We start from the raw sequence: 19,908 nt of genomic DNA on the forward strand, positions 1-19,908 counted from the left end.
ATAAAGACACAGACCTACTAGAGAATGGACTTAAGGATATGGGGAGGGGGAAGGGTAAGCTGTGACAAAGCGAGAGAGAGGCATGGACATATATACACTACCAAACGTAAGGCAGATAGCTAGTGAGAAGCAGCCGCATAGCACAGGGAAATCAGCTCCAGCTCGGTGCTTTGTGACCGCCTGGAGGGGTGGGATAGGGAGGGTGGGAGGGAGGGAGACGCAAGAGGGAAGAGAGATGGGAACATATGTATATGTATAACTGATTCACTTTGTTATAAAGCAGAAACCAACACACCATTGTAAAGCAATTATACTCCAATAAAGATATAAAAAAAAATTAGTGTGATTTGCAAGAAAAATAGCAATAGTGAAAAAACAAAAATCATTCTTTTTTTTTTTTTTTTTTTAGTTTGTTTTTTTGGTTTTTTTTGCGGTACGCGGGCCTCTCACTGCTGTGGCCTCTCCCGTTGCGGAGCACAGGCTACGGACGCGCAGGCTCAGCGGCCATGGCTCACGGGCACAGCCGATCCGCAGCATGTGGGATCTTCCCGGACAAGGGCACGAACCCGGGTCCCCTGCATCGGCAGGCGGACTCTCAACCACTGCGCCACCAGGGAAGCCCCCAAAAATCATTCTTAATTAGCGATACCCTCTCTCTTCTTTCCATCTAATTATTCCTACCAAAACAAAACAAACAAAAAACTCTTCTTTTACTTGCAGGTCCATTCAGCACCCTTTCCATCAGAACCACAATGGAAAAAACAGACAGTTGAGTTGAATCATTCTTGAGGCATCAGAATCCATCCAGTAAGAAAAAGCAAATAATTTAAGTTTTCATTCTAAATAAATTATAGCCGAAAGACTATTCTTGCACTAGCCCTTAATTCTAATATGCTTAAAGTTGGGTCACTTTTTTAATAGACAGTCTGGTGATTCAAATTGCCCAGGCCTCAATTAATTTAATTAGAATGGGATATTCACTGTTAATAGCATATCTGACCAGACTACATCTTGGGTGCCTAACTAATGTTTTCTTCTTAGTTTTGGCTTGTGTTTGCTTTGCCTTCGCTACAGTCCCTGGAAAGCATCCAATTTATTAGTGTTTCCCTCACTGCATCAGCATTTCTGGTTAATGCATTATGGCAAATCATTTGGAGGGAAACCTGAATGAAGTTCTGTACTGTGTATTCTGCAAAATTGTTCAAACCATATCAAAGATATTGCAAATAAAAGACAGCATGAAACTGGGAAGAAAAAATATTTATCAGAGATCTTTTAAATCAATGACTACAAAGAAAGAATATACACTGCCATATATATATATATATATATATGATTTATTACTAAAACAAATACTTATTTCACACCACCTTCCTCAAAAAGAAGTACTTCCCCTCAGATCCACACCTTGTTTTTCCTTCACTCCATCAAAACCATGACACAATCCAAGAACAGTTGTGTTTTTAACCATATAAGTGACATATCCTTTTACAAAATAAAGCAGGTAGTTCCAAATTGCAAATTATTCCAAACACAGAAAAGAAACAATGAATAAATACCAACAAGTTTTCATTCACAGCTTCTCTGCGCTTGAAAAATCTGAGAATTTTAATAGAACTAACCAAGCTTTTGCTGCAGCTCAGTCCCTCATGAGCTCACTGTAATATAGCAGATGCTGTTCTGCATTTTGTACAAGACACGTTCATCTGTGTAATGAAACATTACTCTTCTCCGCCTTCTCTCAGGAAGTATAAAGGGTTTTCCCAGGAAAACGATAAATGAGGACATTCCACACCAAAGGAGGAAACTGGCTTTTTTGAAAGTCAAAACAACATTCTTAATCTAACTTTTAAAATGACATAACATATTTCTCTTTCCTGTCCCCCTAAAATATTCAGCTAAAAAGGCTTTCAGTCAACAGGAGAATAGTTAAATATGTGCCATAGAGAAAGAAATACCACATAGTTAAAAATGAATGAATCAGAACCACAGGTATCAACTACATAATTAAAGTATTAAGCAAAAAAGAACAAATTGCATAAGGATATTATACAGTATAATATCTTCTAAATAAGGTTTAAAACATGTTTACAATATTGTATGAGATATATATGGCATAAACACATGCACAGGAAACACCGAACTGGAGAGAATGTTACTTTTGGGAAAACAGGAGAGGAAATAGGATTAAGGAAGGAAACTTGGGGTAGCAATTATAGCTGTATTGTTTAATTTCTCAAGCTAAAGGAAATACATTATTCTACTTGTTTTTATAGATATTACATACTTCATAATTTAAAAAGAATACTTTCCCCTTATATGTTTGACTGAACACAACATAATTTCCTTATGAAGGACATCCACCTTCCCCATCCCCACCCCCAAAAAACAACAACCCTCTACGTTGGTATGGCCTTTCCAAGTGAGCTTCTCTGAGAGCCTGCTCCTCAGTAGTTACTTTCTGTCTTTTCTTCTATTAGGGCTGCTACTTTCTGATGCTGGCTGTGATGTGACCTCGGATCCGTTACTCAGAGCCTCAGCTTGTCTCTACTTTTAATCTTACCAAGAATACTCGTTTCAGGCAAGAAAGCTATTACACATAGCTCCCTTTCATTTTCCCCCTTTTACTGCCAAAAGCTCTAGCAATCATTGAAAAGAGAGCCATTATGTATCTAAAGCTCACCAGACTTTGTGGCACTTGGCCAAGCTATGAACTCTATTAGTAGTTGATTCTGAATCAACTAATGCAGTCTGAGATATTAAAATTAAAGAAAGTACTGACTGGAGTTCAATTCTCCTTTTAATAACTGAATATTCCAAAATTCTGTAATATGGTATACTACAATTCTGTTCTATCATCTCAACTGTGCATGAACAACATTTTGTTTTGAAGCTTAAGTCAGAGCTAGAAATGGAAAAAATAAATTTCATTTTCTTTGGGGTTAAAATGAGAACAAAATAAAGAAACAAAACCCAATTATTAACATGCATATAGATGAGACACTCACACAGCATATACCCTTGGGATCCCCTCAAAAACAAACAAACAAACAAAAAATCACTACTACCTCTTTCTGGTCAGAAAACTCATTTTTCCTGTCTGCTCAGCAGCTTCTATCCCCAGCACTCAAAGATCAGGGAAAGCGAGGTAAGAAAGAGAAACTGACAGAGATAGACATAAGCTGGTATTCTGTTTACAAAAGAAATGTTATTCCATCAAAACCAAATCAAAAACTTTCAATTTTCTTATTAGGTTTTTACTATTTTTTCCACTCCATTCAATCTATCTTTAAATACTTCTTTAAAGTATTCTGATATCTATACTCTGTTTTAAAATGAAAAAGAGGTTTTTAATCACACTTGGCCACTTGCCACAGCCCTGCTTCACAGCAGCTAGCAGAATTCTGGCAGTACAAGATACAGGATACAGTAGGGGTAGAATGGAAAAACAGAAGATTAGCTCCAAAATAAACACCTCCAAAAATGTGTCATCTTTGGAAATATATATCTGTAGGGAATCTAGAGTTGGCAGCACCTTGTTTAAATAGTTCCTTTCTCTCTTCGGCAGTGCCCAGTCCTTCACTCTTCTCTCTTCTCCCTCACTTGCTCCAAATACCTACCAGGTAGTTGTCATTGTGTCAATTTCTTAAATTACCTATAGCGTAACAGCACTACAATCTTTTTCCGTTACTATTTTTACTTAGCGTTTTATACAGCCATGCTTGTTTCAGCACAATCTGTGCACTCTTTTAAGATTACTAGCTGCTGCCTGAATCAAAGAAAAGTAATTCCTTCTTCATAGTTCTATGATTCCCATTACTGCAGAATCTAGGCAGAGAACAAGATGATACACACCTGCATTATTCACCAGGTTGAAGGATTTAGACAATGGTCCCTAGGATTTTTTAACTCAGTGTTGGACTCTCATTTGTCCAACACTGACTGAATGTCTACATTCATGACACTATATTAGACTCAGTTCACAGAGTTTGGGAGAACAGACTGCTACCAGCAATTAATCACTTAAGATTTTCCCACTGGGGATTTCTGTAGTGTAAATACAAAGAAACATTTTCTGTTTCAAGCTGGCAGGCCACAACTCAGAATTAAATTATTAGCACAGTCCTGTCTCCCCTCAAACACTCCAGCATTAACTGCTTTTTTCCTCCTCCTCTCTCTCCAACTCTCTGAATTCCCCACCACATCTCTACCTCTTCCCCAACTCCCTCAGCAGTTTGAACTGATAAAAGAAGAAAAAAGAGAAAGATGGGAATAAAGGCTTGATGAATTATGAGGAATGCAGGGTAAATTGTTCACCAAGATGTCAGAAAGTAATTATGCAAACTGTCCTGAAAAGGAATTGGAAGGCTCTTTTTCTTCACTTCAAGTCCTTGGCCCTTGTGAGAATAAGCAAATATATGTCCGTCTGTTTATGATTTTATACAAGCTACCCAATGAAACAACATAAAAGTTACTTGTCAAGTGTTATATAAAAATGATACATAACTTAGAATTAAAGAAGCCCTTTAGGCTCACCTAATCAAGCATCCTTATTTAAGCAACAAAAATAATAGGATCAAAGAGGTTACATCACTTGTCCAAGGTCAAACAGCAAGTTAATGGAAGAGAAAGGAGCAGAACCCAGACCCCTAACTATTATACCACATGGCACCTAATTCTCTTCAATTACTTACTCTTTATTTTGGTGACTGCAAAACACACACACACACACACACACACACACTCTCTCTCTCTCTCTCTCTCTCTCACCACTTCCATCTTTTCATTTATTTAACTCTCAGAAAACTATTAAAAGATTCTGTGATGGTACAGCTATTCTTTGCTCCCATAAGATTTCAAAAGGTTCATCAACTACATCTCAAATACAATCTCCTCTGGTAGAGCAGATACTGTAATATCTCTAAAAAACTGTTATAATTATCAAGTAAATACTTACCTTTGTATTATAATACCTAGAAGACCAAAGAATATGTGCTCTCTAAAAACAGCAATCCAGTAAGGTCCAGTCAATTAAAATGTTAGAGAATCACTCCAAATAACTTGTTCTCAATTTTATATATATATAATAATGCTCTTGAGAAACTAGAGTGGCAGAAGCGGTAGGAATCTTGTATATCTACATTTATAATATGGGAAGAAAAACTGCTAAAATTTTACTAAGATTTCATGCTTAGGAATGGCTAGTTATGTTGTTTATTTTGTTTGTTTTTTAAAAAGTAAGATCATCACACATACAATGCTTACTATTCCCTAAATGGAGTCAAATATTACAAAAATGGAAAGTTAGAGAGGGCAGAGTTCAAGAAAATTACTCAAAAGTATTCCTCTAGTTAATGAACATAATGTTAAGAGTTTCTGCTTTGGGAGAGTATAATACACAGGACACATTCTTTCAGCAAAGATTTGCTGAGTGCTCATCATGCTATGTGAACTTTTTCATACTGCTATGCAAATCTTCCAGATTCTGATAGTATGAGGTGGGGGCAGGGGGAGGCAGAAATAAGGGGATAAGGTGGATGTCTGATTTTATATATAAATTTTTAAATCATTTAAAAATAATTAAACCAGTTTTTTTAAAATACAAAAGCAGGGGCTTCCCTGGTGGCACAGTGGTTGAGAGTCCACCTGCCGATGCAGGGGACACGGGTTCATGCCCCGGTCCGGGAAGATCCCACATGCCGCGGAGCGGCTGGTCCCGTGAGCCATGCGCGTCCGGAGCCTGTGCTCCGCAACGGGAGATGCCACAACAGTGAGAGGCCCACGTACCGCAAAAAAACAAAAAAACAAAACAAAACAAAACAAAACAAAAAAAGCAGAGGTGTAGAAAAGACAACAAAGAAGCATGTTTCACACGATGATAAAAAGGAACACACAAAAAAAGTCAAGAAATAAAATTTCAGTACCTGAGTAACACAGTAACACAGGTCTTGAATTGAACTGTCTTTCTACCTAGTACTTAGTAGATGAGTGATAGAACTTGATGATTAGTTGTGGACTATCAACTCTACTTCCTATATCTCCCTTCTCTCTATTCTCTTTTCTCCATCGTCAAGGCTGCTGTCCTAGTTCAGACATCTTTTGCCTGGTCCATTAAGATGTTCCTTACTGGTGTCTGTCTTTCCAGTCCCATCCTCTCCAATTAAGCCTTCACACTGCTGCCAGTGTGACCTACCTAAAAGCACAAACATAACCATGTGATTCCCTTACTTGAAATTCTTCCAATGCTCACCTACGGACAAGTAGTAATTTTCCAAACTGTGGCTTAAATTGTAGAATCAATTTAAATGAGTCCCAACCAGAATTTCCTTAAGAAAAGAGAACAGAAACTATGCATACATAGTAAAAATATTGTTTCATGAGACTTTTCCTAGTTTTATGCACACATGCATGTGCTCAATCATAACATAAAAGGTATTTCTACTGTGGGTTGAGTTTTTTAAAAAATCACTGAACTACATCATAAAATGTCAGCTCCTTCACAAGTCCTTTCACAATCTGATCCCTCACCACAGCAAGTGGTGAAGAGACAGGCTCTGTAGCCAGACTACTTGGTTTTATATGCTGGGTATGCCATTCGCTAGCTGTGTTATCCTAGGCAAGTCATTTACTAGCTATGTGTCACTAACTGACTGTCTGGGCAAATCACTTACCAATCTGATGCAACTCAGTTTCACTATCTGTAAAATGAGGATAATAACAATACCTACTCACAGGGTGTCACAAGAATTAAGTGAGACTGTGTACAGTGCTTGGCACATGGTGCACTTCATAAATATTAATTATTATTGGTATCACTGCTACTGTCCAGCCTAATAATCTTCAGCTATTCTTGCTCATATCCAGTTGTAACAAATTACTGGCTGTTTCTCAAATACATCATACTCCCTCATATTGTCATGTTAGATACTAGTGCTGCCTGGAATATGAACCAACCTTTTCAGTCCCTCACACATTATATTTCCTCATATTTCAGCTCAAGCAAGGCCTCACCAGTGAAACCTTCCCCGACATCCTCGGGTAAGTCTAAGTGCTCCCACTGACCTCCATAGGGAAAAAAAAAAAGCACAGCCAGTTACAGTCTTGTTTATAGTCTTGTCTCCTGGCCAGACTGTGAACTCTTAGAACCACAACAGAAACATCTCTCCTTACCAGCACAGTGTCTCACAGAGTAGGAGTTCCACAGATATATTCTGAATGACTCTAGGTATTAACCTTTCTAGGTCTTTATTTTCTCATCTGTACAATGGGGATGGTATTTTGCCTGAAGGGTTGTTGTGGAGTATACTACACAATGTTATAAAAGTGCTTGATATAGAAGCAATGGTCAGTAATTACCAGGTTTACTGGGTGGGACTTTTTAGAATCTTAAAGTAAATTTCAAAGATTTGGAGGGGGGTGGGGGGTAGGCGTAATACCTTAGACTCTTATCAGTTAATACCTGGGGGGGTGGAGAGGGTGGAGAAAGAGATTTAAGAAATGTAGTCAGTGGGAGGGATGGTGAGGTGTCTTGGAAAAAACTTCAGCAGATGCTTGAGAAAGTAACAAAACTGAAGGAGCAGGTGCTGAAAAGGAAGGAAGACCCACACTGACAACAAGCATGGTACAGCTTTAATTCTAGCCAGACGTAGGCTTAAATCCCAGCTCCAAAACATTTGTCCATCTTTGCATCCCTATCATTAAAACAGTTTATGACACGTAAGAAGAAATGAACCTATCCCGTCCTCAATTTCCTCAAACTAGCACAATATATCAAACTAGCACAATAATACCTCTTATAGGGTTATGGTGAGAATTAAACATGGAAACACAGTGCCTTTAGCTCTTAGATGCTTTCTTCCATATCTACTCCTCTATCTTTACAGGTCAGGTAGTTCAGCTGACCTATTTGCTCTCCTGTTATTTTATAAACTATCAGTTGCATTAACTTCCTCTAAAGTTTAAAGCAGACATTAATACTCTTAAACATCCTGTAACACCATTTACTATAGGTAAGTAGGAAGTATTATACAAAGTGGGCCTGTCTGAGAAGGCAAAAAAAGAATTTAAAAAATCTTGAAACCTGGGCTTCCCTGGTGGCGCAGTGGTTGAGACTCCGCCTGCCGATGCAGGGGACTCAGGTTCGTGCCCCGGTCCAGGAAGATTCCACATGCCGCGGAGCGGCTGGGCCCGTGAGCCATGGCCGCTGAGCCTGCGCGTCCGGAGCCTGTGCTCCGCAACGGGAGAGGCCACAACAGTGAGAGGCCCGCGTACCGCAAAAAAAAAAAAAAAAATCTTGAAACCTATAAGGTAGTACGGCTCAGGACTGTACATTTGAGACTGTCCTCTGGATAGTATCATACACCCAATGGGCTCTGCTCAACAATTTTCTGGTGATTATTACAAGTGCTCTCCCCAAAATAAAGTGGACAATAAATTTAAAAAATGTAAAAACTGAAAACTTTAGTAACGAAGCATAAAAGGTAAAGACCTCACTCTTTTGGATTAATAAATATTATTAATGTCATTAAAGAACTTTTGGAAAAGCCTCTTATTTTTAAGAGAGATGTCAAAATGCAATGTCATATTATCCAATTATTCCAGAACTGTATTAGAAGAAGTTCAGCTTTAGTATGCTATTAGACCCAGTCAATGATATAATTTACCAAGTTATGCTTTTATCAATAAAAAAAAATCAAGCCTGTACACGGTTTATGAGTCAAGAATTCACTAAACTTATTAAAATTACTTTGCTTGAAGTCAACTTTCATTTTTACACAGGCTGTCTGAATGCAAGCAAAGTGCAGTGAAATAAATAAACAGATTGTTTCCCTTCTGTGTTCAGCTGCAGAGGTCAATTTTTTATCAGATGTCCTCAACCTTGATCTAAGTCAGGAAGTAACTATTCAAGATTCAGTTTGACTTTAGGGTCTTACTGGAAGAATCTGACCCCAATTCACTTTTTTTTTTTTTTTTTTTTGTGGTACGCGGGCCTCTCACTGTTGTGGCCTCTCCCGTTGCGGAGCACAGGCTCCGGATGCGCAGGCTCAGCGGCCATGGCTCACGGGCCCAGCCGCTCCGCGGCATGTGGGATCCTCCCGGACCAGGGCACGAACCCATGTCCCCTGCATCAGCAGGCAGACTCTCAACCACTGCGCCACCAGGGAAGCCCACTTTTTTTTTTTTTTAAAGGAGGTTTTTTTGTTCAAAGGTATAACTGGATAAGTAGATTTGTTTACAACCATTCTTGCGAAATACTTAAAAAAAACACAACCAACTTCTTTGCAAACAGCAGACACAGACCTCAACTATGATGACCTAATTTTTGGTGGATAATGTACATGATTAGGCAGAAATAGGCAAGCTCACACTGGTAGATTAACTATCTCAGTCAAAACTCTGTTTGTGGCCCCCGCTTCTCGATCAATTTCGGTTCTCACTTCGTCTTCTACCATCTTGTCGACTTCCTGACCGACTCCCCTGTCGACTCTGTCTACCTGACCGGCCACCATATCGACCACCTGAGCAGCCACTTGACCAGCCACTCCTCTGTCTGGAATTAGAAGATGTGTTTCCATCATAATATTCTTCAATTTCAGGCAACTTGGCTGGCACTGAGAGTACCCAGTCTGAATCATGCCACTCTGCCTGTAACCATTCTCAGTTGTGGGAATATCAAAGCAAATGCCCATATTTCCTTTTAGGAGGCACATTCTGGTAATTTGGGACACAGCATTACTACTCAACTTTCTGTTAAGTTCTTTCCAAGCACAGCTAACATCCTGTATTTCTTCTGGGCTTCCAGAATCATGGTCACAACCCCCTTATCAGAGGTGATCAAAGAACGTGGTTCAAAACTTGATGCGCCAGAGATGTGGGCTAATGCTGCAGCCAATGCACCCACTGCCCCTTTCTCTTCTATCAGTCTCTGAGCTGATGGTCAGAAAAAATCAACAGCAGCATAAGAAATGCAAGCCAGAGACTTGATGGCATCCATGCTTTTAGATTTGATTAAATCCATTGTAGAAGGAACACCTACACGTTTAAAAGTAATTCCTGTTTTTTGTTCCACATATCTTAGTTGACCTCTTTCTCTTGGTTGATAAAAACATATGCAAATCCCTGTCCAACCAGCTCTATCTGTGCATCCAGAGAGATGAATATAGGACTCAACATCCTGTGGAGGTAAACTCTGAATAACCAGGTCAACCTCAGGAATGTCCAAACCACGGGCAGCAACATTGGCTGCCACCAAAACTACCCTCTCTGAAGCCTTTCAGTGTAATTTCTCTTTGTGACTGTGCAACATCGCCATGTAAACACTGGGCATTCTGTTTTATGTGTGGATTCATGGCCATATCAGTTACATTCTTTTTGGTCTCACAGAAGATAATAGCCCTCCCTTCAGACCCACTGTAGACTTGAAGGACATCTCCAATAACTGCTGGCCTCTGAGACTAATGGCACTGGATGGTCAGATGTTCCACAGTAGTTGCAGCCTTTTGAGTCATTTTCCCAACAAGGTCAACCTGTTCGTATCTGGATTTCATGTATTTTTTTGCAACTTTGTATACCCACTGTGGGCAAGTTGCAGAAAAATGTAAAGTCTGAGGATTGTCTTCAGAATCAGTTTTGTAGGATTTGTGGATAATATCTTCAACTTGTTCCGCAAAACCTAAATCTAACATTTGTTCCACTTCATCCAGCACAACGTGGTGCAGTTTAGAAAGATCTAATCGGCCGCTCTGCAGATGATCTTTGATACGAGCAGGGGTCCCAACCAAGATGTCAATACCAATTCGAAAATGATTCATTTGGTTTTGATATGATGTTCCACCATAAAAACACACCACACTGAGTTTCCTAGTTATAGCTTTGAAGTCTTTGGCTACTTGGTTTGCCAGTTCCCTTGTAGGAGCCAAAACAAGTACCTTTGGTGAGTGGCTTTTTTTAATTGTCTCTTGATTTCTTTGGAGTCTTTCAATCAAGGGGATGGCAAAAGAGAATGTCTTTCCTGTTCCTGTCTGTGCTTGAGCAATTAAATCTTTTCCTTCATATACAGGACCAAAAGTCTTAATTTGAATAGGAAAGAGATATGTTACCCCTAGACCTTTCAGAAGCTTTATAGTCTCTTCAGAAATAGGGAAATTGGAGAAGGCTCCTTCTTTCTGTTCACGTATTAGGGTCTCTTCTAGTTTATTATCACTTGATTTCTGAGTAGAACTATCTAAGGATGACACTCACTTTTTTTTTCATATTCATCAGTATCTCCATTTGACAGATCTTTTCTTCTTGACTTATGAGATTTAGAAAATTCATCTGAAAGTCTATGACATCCTTCCTTGGTGTCACCATTTAGCTTCTCTTTCATTTTAGCTTTTTTTTGGGTTTGGGAGCATCCAGGTCACCTGCAACACAATTTCCTCTTGTTTCTGATTTCTCATCTGGGTCATAATGGTGCCTTGACTTCCTTCTATCGCTCCAGCATTGTGTAATAAGTTTTCAGCTTATCTAGTTTAAATCTTCCTAACAACCCTATAAGGGAAGTACACGTCCATAATCCCTTATCCGAAATTCCGACATCCACAGAGCTCTTTTGCCTCTCCTTCCTCTGGCTGTCTCCAAAGGCGCCTCCAACTCCATAATGTCCCCGCATAGGAGCTTCCCAGGCATCATTCGCAGCCACCGCTGCCGCCACCTCCCTCTGGGCACTGCGGCCACAACCACCTGCGGGCAGCGACAGGGTGAAAGGAAGCGGGGGCAGGGCAGCCTCCCAGACAGGGCCGTGCGTCACTTCCCCCAATTCACTTCTAACAACCAGTCTCAGCTTAATCATTTTTAGAATGAAACACAGAATTTTGTAATTTCATAGAAAAAGAACTTAATGGGAAAACCAGCAGATGTGTGAGCCATTTTCAGCTCTGCAGTAACTTGCTGGGCTACCAAGGAAAAAGCCACTTTACTGTTCCTGAACTTTTATTTACTTAACCTTGTCTTGTCGAGCTCTAAATTCTAGGACTCTTTTAAGTACATGTCTTCCATGGTAACATCTTAGTTTTCCTAATAACACGTTGTTCCAGTATTGTATTAATCAGTCAAATAAAGAATAGAGGATTCCCCTATATTGAGTGGTTATCTTGACATCTTAAAAGGTAATGTTGTCCTTAATCACAGGAAAACAAACAGTAATTTTTTTAAGAAAACCCACAGAGCACAAAGCTAGAATATAAAAAGAAATAAAAGCAACATCTTAGTAGTTATTCAGACTATGGTATCAACGAAGTGCTACTATAGAAGACCATGACCACTCCTTGATTTCCCTTTCAAACAGTAGGAGCCCCAAAACCAAAATTCGCATTCAATTTATTGTCTTCAACATACACCATTCTTTTTTTTTTAATTAATTAATTAACTAATTTTTTGGCTGCATTGGGTCTTCATTGCTGCGCGCCGGCTTTCCCTAGTTGTGGCGGCGAGCAGGGGCTACTCTTTGTTGTGGTGCGTGGGCTCCTCAGTGCAGTGGCTTCTCTTGTTGTGGAGCACGGGCTCTAGGCGCACCGGCTTCAGTAGTCGTGGCACACAGGCTTAGTAGTTGTGGCATGCGGGGTCTAGAGAGCAGGCTCAGTAGTTGTGGCGCATGGGCTTAGTTGCTGCACAGCATGTGGGATATTCCTGTACCGGGGCTCGAACCCATGTCCGCTGCATTGGCAGGTGGATTCTTAACCACTGCACCACCAGGGAAGTCCAACATACACCATTCTTGATGCTGCATTTCTATTTAGATTCCCTCTTAGAGTTCCATAAAGCATAAAATAGAGCCCCTTGAGACTCAGAAAAGTTCAAATAATCAGAATTTGTTGACTAAATCCAAATTTACTCATTCGACTATTTTATGGGGTTCAAAATAAGCAAGATTTTAAGATAAAGTTTCCATAATAAATCTGCTCTAAGCATATTTATCCACAACCTTCAAAATCTTAATATTATCGTCAACTAAAACAACAATAAATCTAGACTCTGATTCAAACATATATTCCTAATAATCTGGGTATTTATCATACTTTTGCTTCTTTGGATAGAAAGTATGTACCACTGTAGAGCTAATCCAATGTTACCAACTCTGCATCAGTCCACCATAAAGAAGTGTAATGTACAACCAAAGACAGCACTGGCAATACCAAACTTAAAGCAGTAACCCAAATGTGGTTACCTAAGCAACAGGTCATTAAAAAAGTCAAACCGGGAGGTGGGGGGGGGGGGGGGGGAAGTAGAGCACACCTTTTCACTGGCAAGCAGACAAAAGGGTGCGTATTCAATTAATGCTTGTCTGAGTGTTATCTACGTACCTAGTACTGCTCTGGAGTCTATGAGAGACAAAAAGGTAACAAGATACACAATCGCTGCCCAGTAAGATAAGGTACCCACAAATGAAACATTTAGAGAACAAGCCAGTGGCAATCTGTGTCCTGAAAATAATAAGTCCTATCAGCATTCAGAGAAGACAGAATAGAACAATGGAAAGGGATTAAGGGCTAGGAAACACACATGTGAAGATTCAGACTAGGATTTCTCCTTGAATCCACCTCCATTTAAAAGAATTTTTATCCCAGATGTCATTAACCAAAAACATAACAGAAAAGTCACTTCCCTCAGTTCCCATTAGGTCCGTTTTCTCATCTGTAAAGTGAGGAAGTTAGATTCAAAGAGGAGTCAAAGGTCACAGTCTCTCACCTAAAATGAACCTTAGCGGTTAGTGGAGTGGTTAAGACTGAAATTCCCCTGCAAAAACTGCACAGACATTTAATATGGGTATAGGAGACACTGTCTTAAGTACAGTGGAGTATTTGTGCTGGGTGGATCTGGCAAAGTAAGACTTAGCCAGATCATGAGGAGGCCAATTAAAGAACTGGGACTTACCTCTGTGTCAGGCAATGTAACCTCTGTTAAAACTTTCAGGTTAAAAGAAAAGTAAAAAAAAAAACTTTCAGGTTAAACTGAAATGACATCACTGCCAAAGAACTACAATGTGTAAAGTAAAAAGGGACAGCCACAATCTATAACAGTATAATGACAGACTTAAGTAAGAGATTTAGCAATTCAGCATAGCCGTTGACCACTAGGAAATGCCAACAGTCAGACTGTCATAATCAGAGATGAGACAGTTTGATTTAGCAAAGAAATTACACAGTTCACAATGAAAGGCTGTTCCCCTCAAAGAATCATCCTTGAAAATTGCCACCTTCACTAACCACACAGAAAAGCATGCAACAGATATTTTACATCAGACTCAGTTACAGTCACAAGCTGGGAAGCAATAACAGGCTCTTCACATAGGAAAGGAAAAATTACACTAGATGGTGCCACAAATACTGAATAAGCCCCTGCACCTTTTCTCCTATTTATTCAGTTGAATGATGTTTTAATTGGGGGGGGGGGGCGGTACAAGCTATGTTTTATTACTTTGCAATCACATTTACCTATATTAGCTGAACTGTATTGCTCTGGACTTGTTCTTCAAACTTGGAAAAAATGAATTCCAAAAAACATACCTCTCAAGCAAAAAATTAACCAGTACTATAATTGGTTATGTCCCCCTGGCTCTAATTTACCATACCTACTACAGCAGAACAAAAGTGGCAAAAGCAGGACTTGTGATCTAGTCCGACACAGAGTGCCATCTGCTGCACATACACAGGATGTCACCTCTGCAAGATTCAACCTTAGTGTCTCTCAGGGACCTTTGTAAGAGCCAGTGGTTTGTTCCTATATTGCCTAATACATGTGTCTCAAACTAACATAGGAGAATTCTCACTCACGGTGTTTTGAAATACCAGTACTTTCATAACAAACAATAGTAAGTTTTATAAGCGAGGAGAAAGATGTGAAGGAGAAATTGTACTTTATAATAAAAAGAACACAATAAGGGGGTCAGAATACCTGGAGTGGGTGGGAGTCCTAAAACTGTTGTATATTCATCGTGTAATCCTGGCCAAGTCTCTCCCTTTCTGGGTCTTAATTTCAAGCATAAAATGTCAACAGTTAAATCTCTAAGAGATACCTTTCAAATTGAGTCTTGCGAGGAATCATAGAATAACAGATGGAGAGAGCTAAATACATGATAGCTTCGGAGCAATCGTAGAAAAAGAAAAAAACTGTTTACATATTTTAAATAATCAGGCACAACTTTTTTCAAAATCTTACAATTCTAAGTTCATTTGCAAGTCACCATGCATATAACACTTCTGCCCTTCAGAAATAACACTTCATTTTAGTTGTGCTTTCACCTCAAATTCAGCACATCACTTTTATCCACCCCAGAATAGCACAGAAAAACACTTTCATGAAGTACCCGCACAAGGAAGGCACTCACAGACTGAAAGATTCGCACAGTGGAAAATATACAAGGCACAAATTTCAAAATGCTAAATGAATAACCACACCCAAATAGTCTTAAAAACAAACTGCAAAGTCAGAAGATGTATTATCAAAATACAGAGATAAAGACAACTTGGTAAGTCTTTAAATAGTTTGAGGGGGAGGGGAATGCAATCAGATTTTTGGATTGCCTTATGTTTTTAAGAGAACAAAACACATAACTGGAGGCTATGAAACATGCAAATCTAAACTGAACTGTGGAAAGCTCGGCTCTCACCCAAAAGCTTCAGCAAAGCAATATGTCAGTATGCCAAAATGAAGAAGTACAGTTTTCTCATAAGAACGAGGATAGGTCCATACCTATGACTAATAATAACAATACCATCTTGCATTTAAAGAGCATTAGTTCTTTTCACTGCTCTTTCAGACACTTAATTTTACAATGTCATCAGTCTTGGGGTATCCTCTGAAAAGCTCCAGTTCAATTTTCCCTCAAGAGCTATGTGATCAGAACAAGACAGGTGGGGGTATTTGTTGAGAGCTGAAGGTACTACTTTCTGCTATCAGGCTGTCTGCAGTGATTCTCTTATTACCACACTATACAACTTAGCCCTAGGAAATAAAACCTACACTTTCTCTTGGAGTTGGCCAGAGACCAACGGTATGGGTCTAGAAAGTCCAAGGGAAGAGAACCTGCTGACTTGTTAGGTCAAGAACCCCATGCCAAGTTGATCTCTTGCAACTGAAAAAGACACACACACACACACACACACACACACACACACACACACACACACACACACACACACACATGGGTCTAGAAAGTCCAAGGGAAGAGAACCTGCTGACTTGTTAGGTCAAGAACCCCATGCCAAGTTGATCTCTTGCAACTGAAAAAGACACACACACACACACACACACACACACACACACACACACACACACACACACACACACACACACACACACACACACACACACACATGGGTCTAGAAAGTCCAAGGGAAGAGAACCTGCTGACTTGTTAGGTCAAGAACCCCATGCCAAGTTGATCTCTTGCAACTGAAAAAGACACACACACACACACACACACACACACACACACACACACACACACACACACACACACACACACACACACACCCCAAGGCTGTTCAAATAGAAACTCCCGTGCGTTGCCAGCCAATGAAAGCCAGCAATAACTGGCTAATACAACCACCAAATCCCTGCCGCTGTGAACAACTTGTCATATTCTCTTCCCCTCTGCCTGCTGCCCACCTTTCTTCTTCAGGCACGCGTGAAGAAGCTTATAAAGCAGCCCTCCAAAAGCACCACCGAGGACCTTTAAGGAACTAAGAGGTTGGAGCTTGCCTCCTGAAGCAATGCAGCATCCATCGCAAGGGTGCTGTTCCCCATGCCCACACGCAGGAAGTCACACAGGGGGATAAAGTTTGATTTTCTGTCTTGCCCGTTCCCAGAGGGTCGAGAAGAGAACTAGGGAGCGGCCCCGCTGGGGTCCTGGGTTGCCCTCCGGGGGACAGTTCCCAGCAGTATGGCACTGCCACTCTCCTGACACATACACAAGGCAGCCGCGGCAACTCAGGACACCCCAACCCGCCTGGAGGAGGAGGGAAAGGGGACAACTTGAACGAGGCTCAGTTCGGGAGCAATAGGGCAGAGCTGTTAAGTAAAAAGGAGGGAGGGACCGAGATCGGGGGCGGGTCAGAGAGAGGTTCAAGTCCCGTCCCTTCCCCGCCCTGGTGTCCCCGGTCCTGCGGGAACATCCCTGCCGTCGCCCCTCCTCCTCTCGGCTTCCTCCGCCCTGCCTTTTTTCCTGGTTGCCGCCGCAGGCGCCTGAAGGGCACGGCGGCTCCTCGGTGCCCGGCAACCTCTGGAGCGGCCGCGAGTTGAGGTAACTCGCCCGCTGCCCCGGCGGCCTGCCCGCCTGCTGATCCCACACGGCAGCGCCGCCCCGCCCTCCCCGGAGCCGCCGGGCGCGCTCGCTTACCGTCCGGTGGTGCTGCTGCTGCCGGTGGCGGCTGACGCCCAGCGCGGGGAAGCAGCCTGCAGTCAGCGCTCCGCAGCCGCCGGCGCCTCCGCCGCCTCGGGAGGAGAGGAGCAGCAGGAGCGATCTACCTGCGGCGGCCGCCATCTCTCAACTGGAAACGGCGCCGACCCAGGCAGCGCAGCGGACGGCCGGGGCGGAGCTAAGACCCGCCACTCACCGGCGCCGGTCCAACTGTCGCCCTTGACTGAGTTGATGAGGCGGGGCTTCTTGCAAGGCCCAATCGACAGGCGGGAGAACCACACTAGAGACTGCCTGTCACTTCCAGAGTTACCTATTGTGGGACATAGTCAATTACGGGCAAATTCTAGGGAACCGGTAATTGGCACCCGAGCCCCTCAGAATAGCACCAATAGAGATGGCATATTCGATTCGGCTAATCCTCACCAAAGATACAGCTAAGATAAGGGTAACTGGGGAAATGGATATTTGTACAAAGCTCTGTGCTTCGTGTTTTAAGTTGGCAAAATAGACACCAAATTAGTAATCGTTAGCTATGTACGTTGGAACTCCCAACGACACGCCCAGAGTTATCATTCATAAATAATGGTATTTGGATATGCTGAAATTATCCCGTCATGGAGTGATCCAATGACTGTGATATGTAGCATAGTACAGGAGGGCTAGAATGATTATGATACCAAAGTCCCAGAATGAGTACATGTTATCAAAGTGAATTAACAGAACTGTATACATTTCAGATACTCAGTTCACTTTTACAGCACCTTTATACTGATATTCTTACACTCTCCAGAAGCAACACTCTATTTTCTTACGACTTTTGACCTTATGTGCAACTTATTAAACTATAGAAACAGAGCATGCTGATAATGTAATAAAAATCACGTAAAGGTTACCTTAATTAATTTTCATAATTTAGCTAAATTAGCCATTAGAATACACTTTGGAATAACCCTTTCTCTTGAAAAATCCTTCCACAGAGACAAGCTCATAATGATAGCTCATTGAAGACTGAAAGAAAGATTTGAGGTTCCTGAATTTCCTCAGAAGAGGATTTCTTTGCTGTCTGTTTATTGTTATGAGCTAGTTAATTCTCACACCTCCTTTTAAAATCTGGAGCAGGGCCTTCCCTGGTGGCGCAGTGGTTGGGAGTCCGCCTGCCAGTGCAGGGGACGCGGGTTCGTGCCCCGGTCCGGGAGGATCCCGCGTGCCACGGAGCGGCTGGGCCCGTGGGCCCGTGGGCCATGGCCGCCGGGCCTGGGCGTCCGGAGCCTGTGCTCCGCAACGGGAGGGGCCACAGCAGTGAGAGGTCTGCTTACCGCAAAAAAGCAAATAAATAAATAAAAATAAATAAAATAAAATCTGGAGCAGCAAAACAGTTTGGTAAGCAAATAAAAGTATTATCCTAAATTTTGGGAAACATCTTTCTAGTGTACCCTAAGGTGATAAATTTAAAACAAAACAACACGCACACAATTTTATTGTATCACTTATTCTAATAATATTCTTTAAAGTTTGACTGAAATGTTACTTTTTTGGCCAAGAATAGCTAAATAATGAAGTGAAGCTTTTAGTTTGTTTAATCCTTCCACCCACCCCACAACTGTAAGATGATTGGCTTCTCCAGGTGAGACACTCAAACCACTCATCCAAAAGGCATTTATTGCTCAACAGTGGAACATGAGAGCTCAGGAATGAGATAAGGCCCCCATTCAACAGCTGCACACACTAATCCCCCTAGTTGGAAATCTGTGACATTCCTGGGGTAACTTCACTTACAATCATTTTCCACTCATCTGTATTTATCCCATCTGCATTTTATGTATTTACCCATGCTCTGCCATTTCCCCTTCTCTCTTGCCCCTTTACACCTTCTTACTAGTATTACCACGGGTTTTAGTTTTGTTTTTACTTTGTCTTCGCAAATCTGGCTATGAATCAGAATTGTGCCCTCCACTCCATCTTACACTTTGAAAAGTTCTACTGGAATTGCCTTTCCCCTATTTATCGAAATATGAAAATGAGACATGCATCCTGCATTACTGAGATTTAGTTCTGTGGATTTGCAAAAGAACCACGATAGTTTTTTTGTTTTTCAAGTGCATAAATCTGAAACTGGAGGGATTACCAAAAGCTTCCTCTTTATTTACCAAAATGTGTCATTTTTTATCTACCAAGATGAAACCATTGATTAACCACAGGTAGGCTGCATATTTTGAGGATCCACTGACTAAACTGAGTTCTAATAATACAGGGATAGAAATTAATCTAAACAAATGTCAGGGCTTCCCTGGTGGCGCAGTAGTTGAGAGTCCGCCTGCCGATGCAGGGGACACAGGTTCGTGCCCCAGTCCGGGAAGATCCCACATGCCGTGGAGCGGCTGGGCCCGTGAGCCATGGCCACTGAGCCTGCGCGTCCAGAACCTGTGCTCCGCAACAGGAGAGGCCACAACAGTGAGAGGCCCGCATACTGCAAAAAAATAATAATAAATAAATTAAAAAAAAACAAA

General features: G+C 41.3%; 1 protein-coding gene and 1 pseudogene across 4 annotated transcripts in view; both read right to left on the bottom strand.

Moving 5' to 3' along the window:
* MCU (mitochondrial calcium uniporter) overlaps positions 1-17,525 on the bottom strand; it is a 208,081-nt gene extending 190,556 nt beyond the window's left edge. For all 4 annotated transcript variants that reach the window (XM_030862565.2, XM_060286513.1, XM_060286512.1 and 1 more), the window contains exon 1: positions 17,381-17,525. In XM_030862565.2, the coding sequence (XP_030718425.1) occupies positions 17,381-17,524 (144 nt within the window). In that variant the 5' untranslated portion in view covers position 17,525. The remainder of the gene's footprint in view (positions 1-17,380) is intronic.
* LOC115856363 (ATP-dependent RNA helicase DDX50-like) lies at positions 9,385-11,670 on the bottom strand (annotated as a pseudogene).
* Positions 17,526-19,908: the final 2,383 nt, after the last annotated feature.

This window comes from Globicephala melas, chromosome 16 (assembly GCF_963455315.2).
Source record: "Globicephala melas chromosome 16, mGloMel1.2, whole genome shotgun sequence".
Taxonomy (NCBI): domain Eukaryota; kingdom Metazoa; phylum Chordata; class Mammalia; order Artiodactyla; family Delphinidae; genus Globicephala; species Globicephala melas.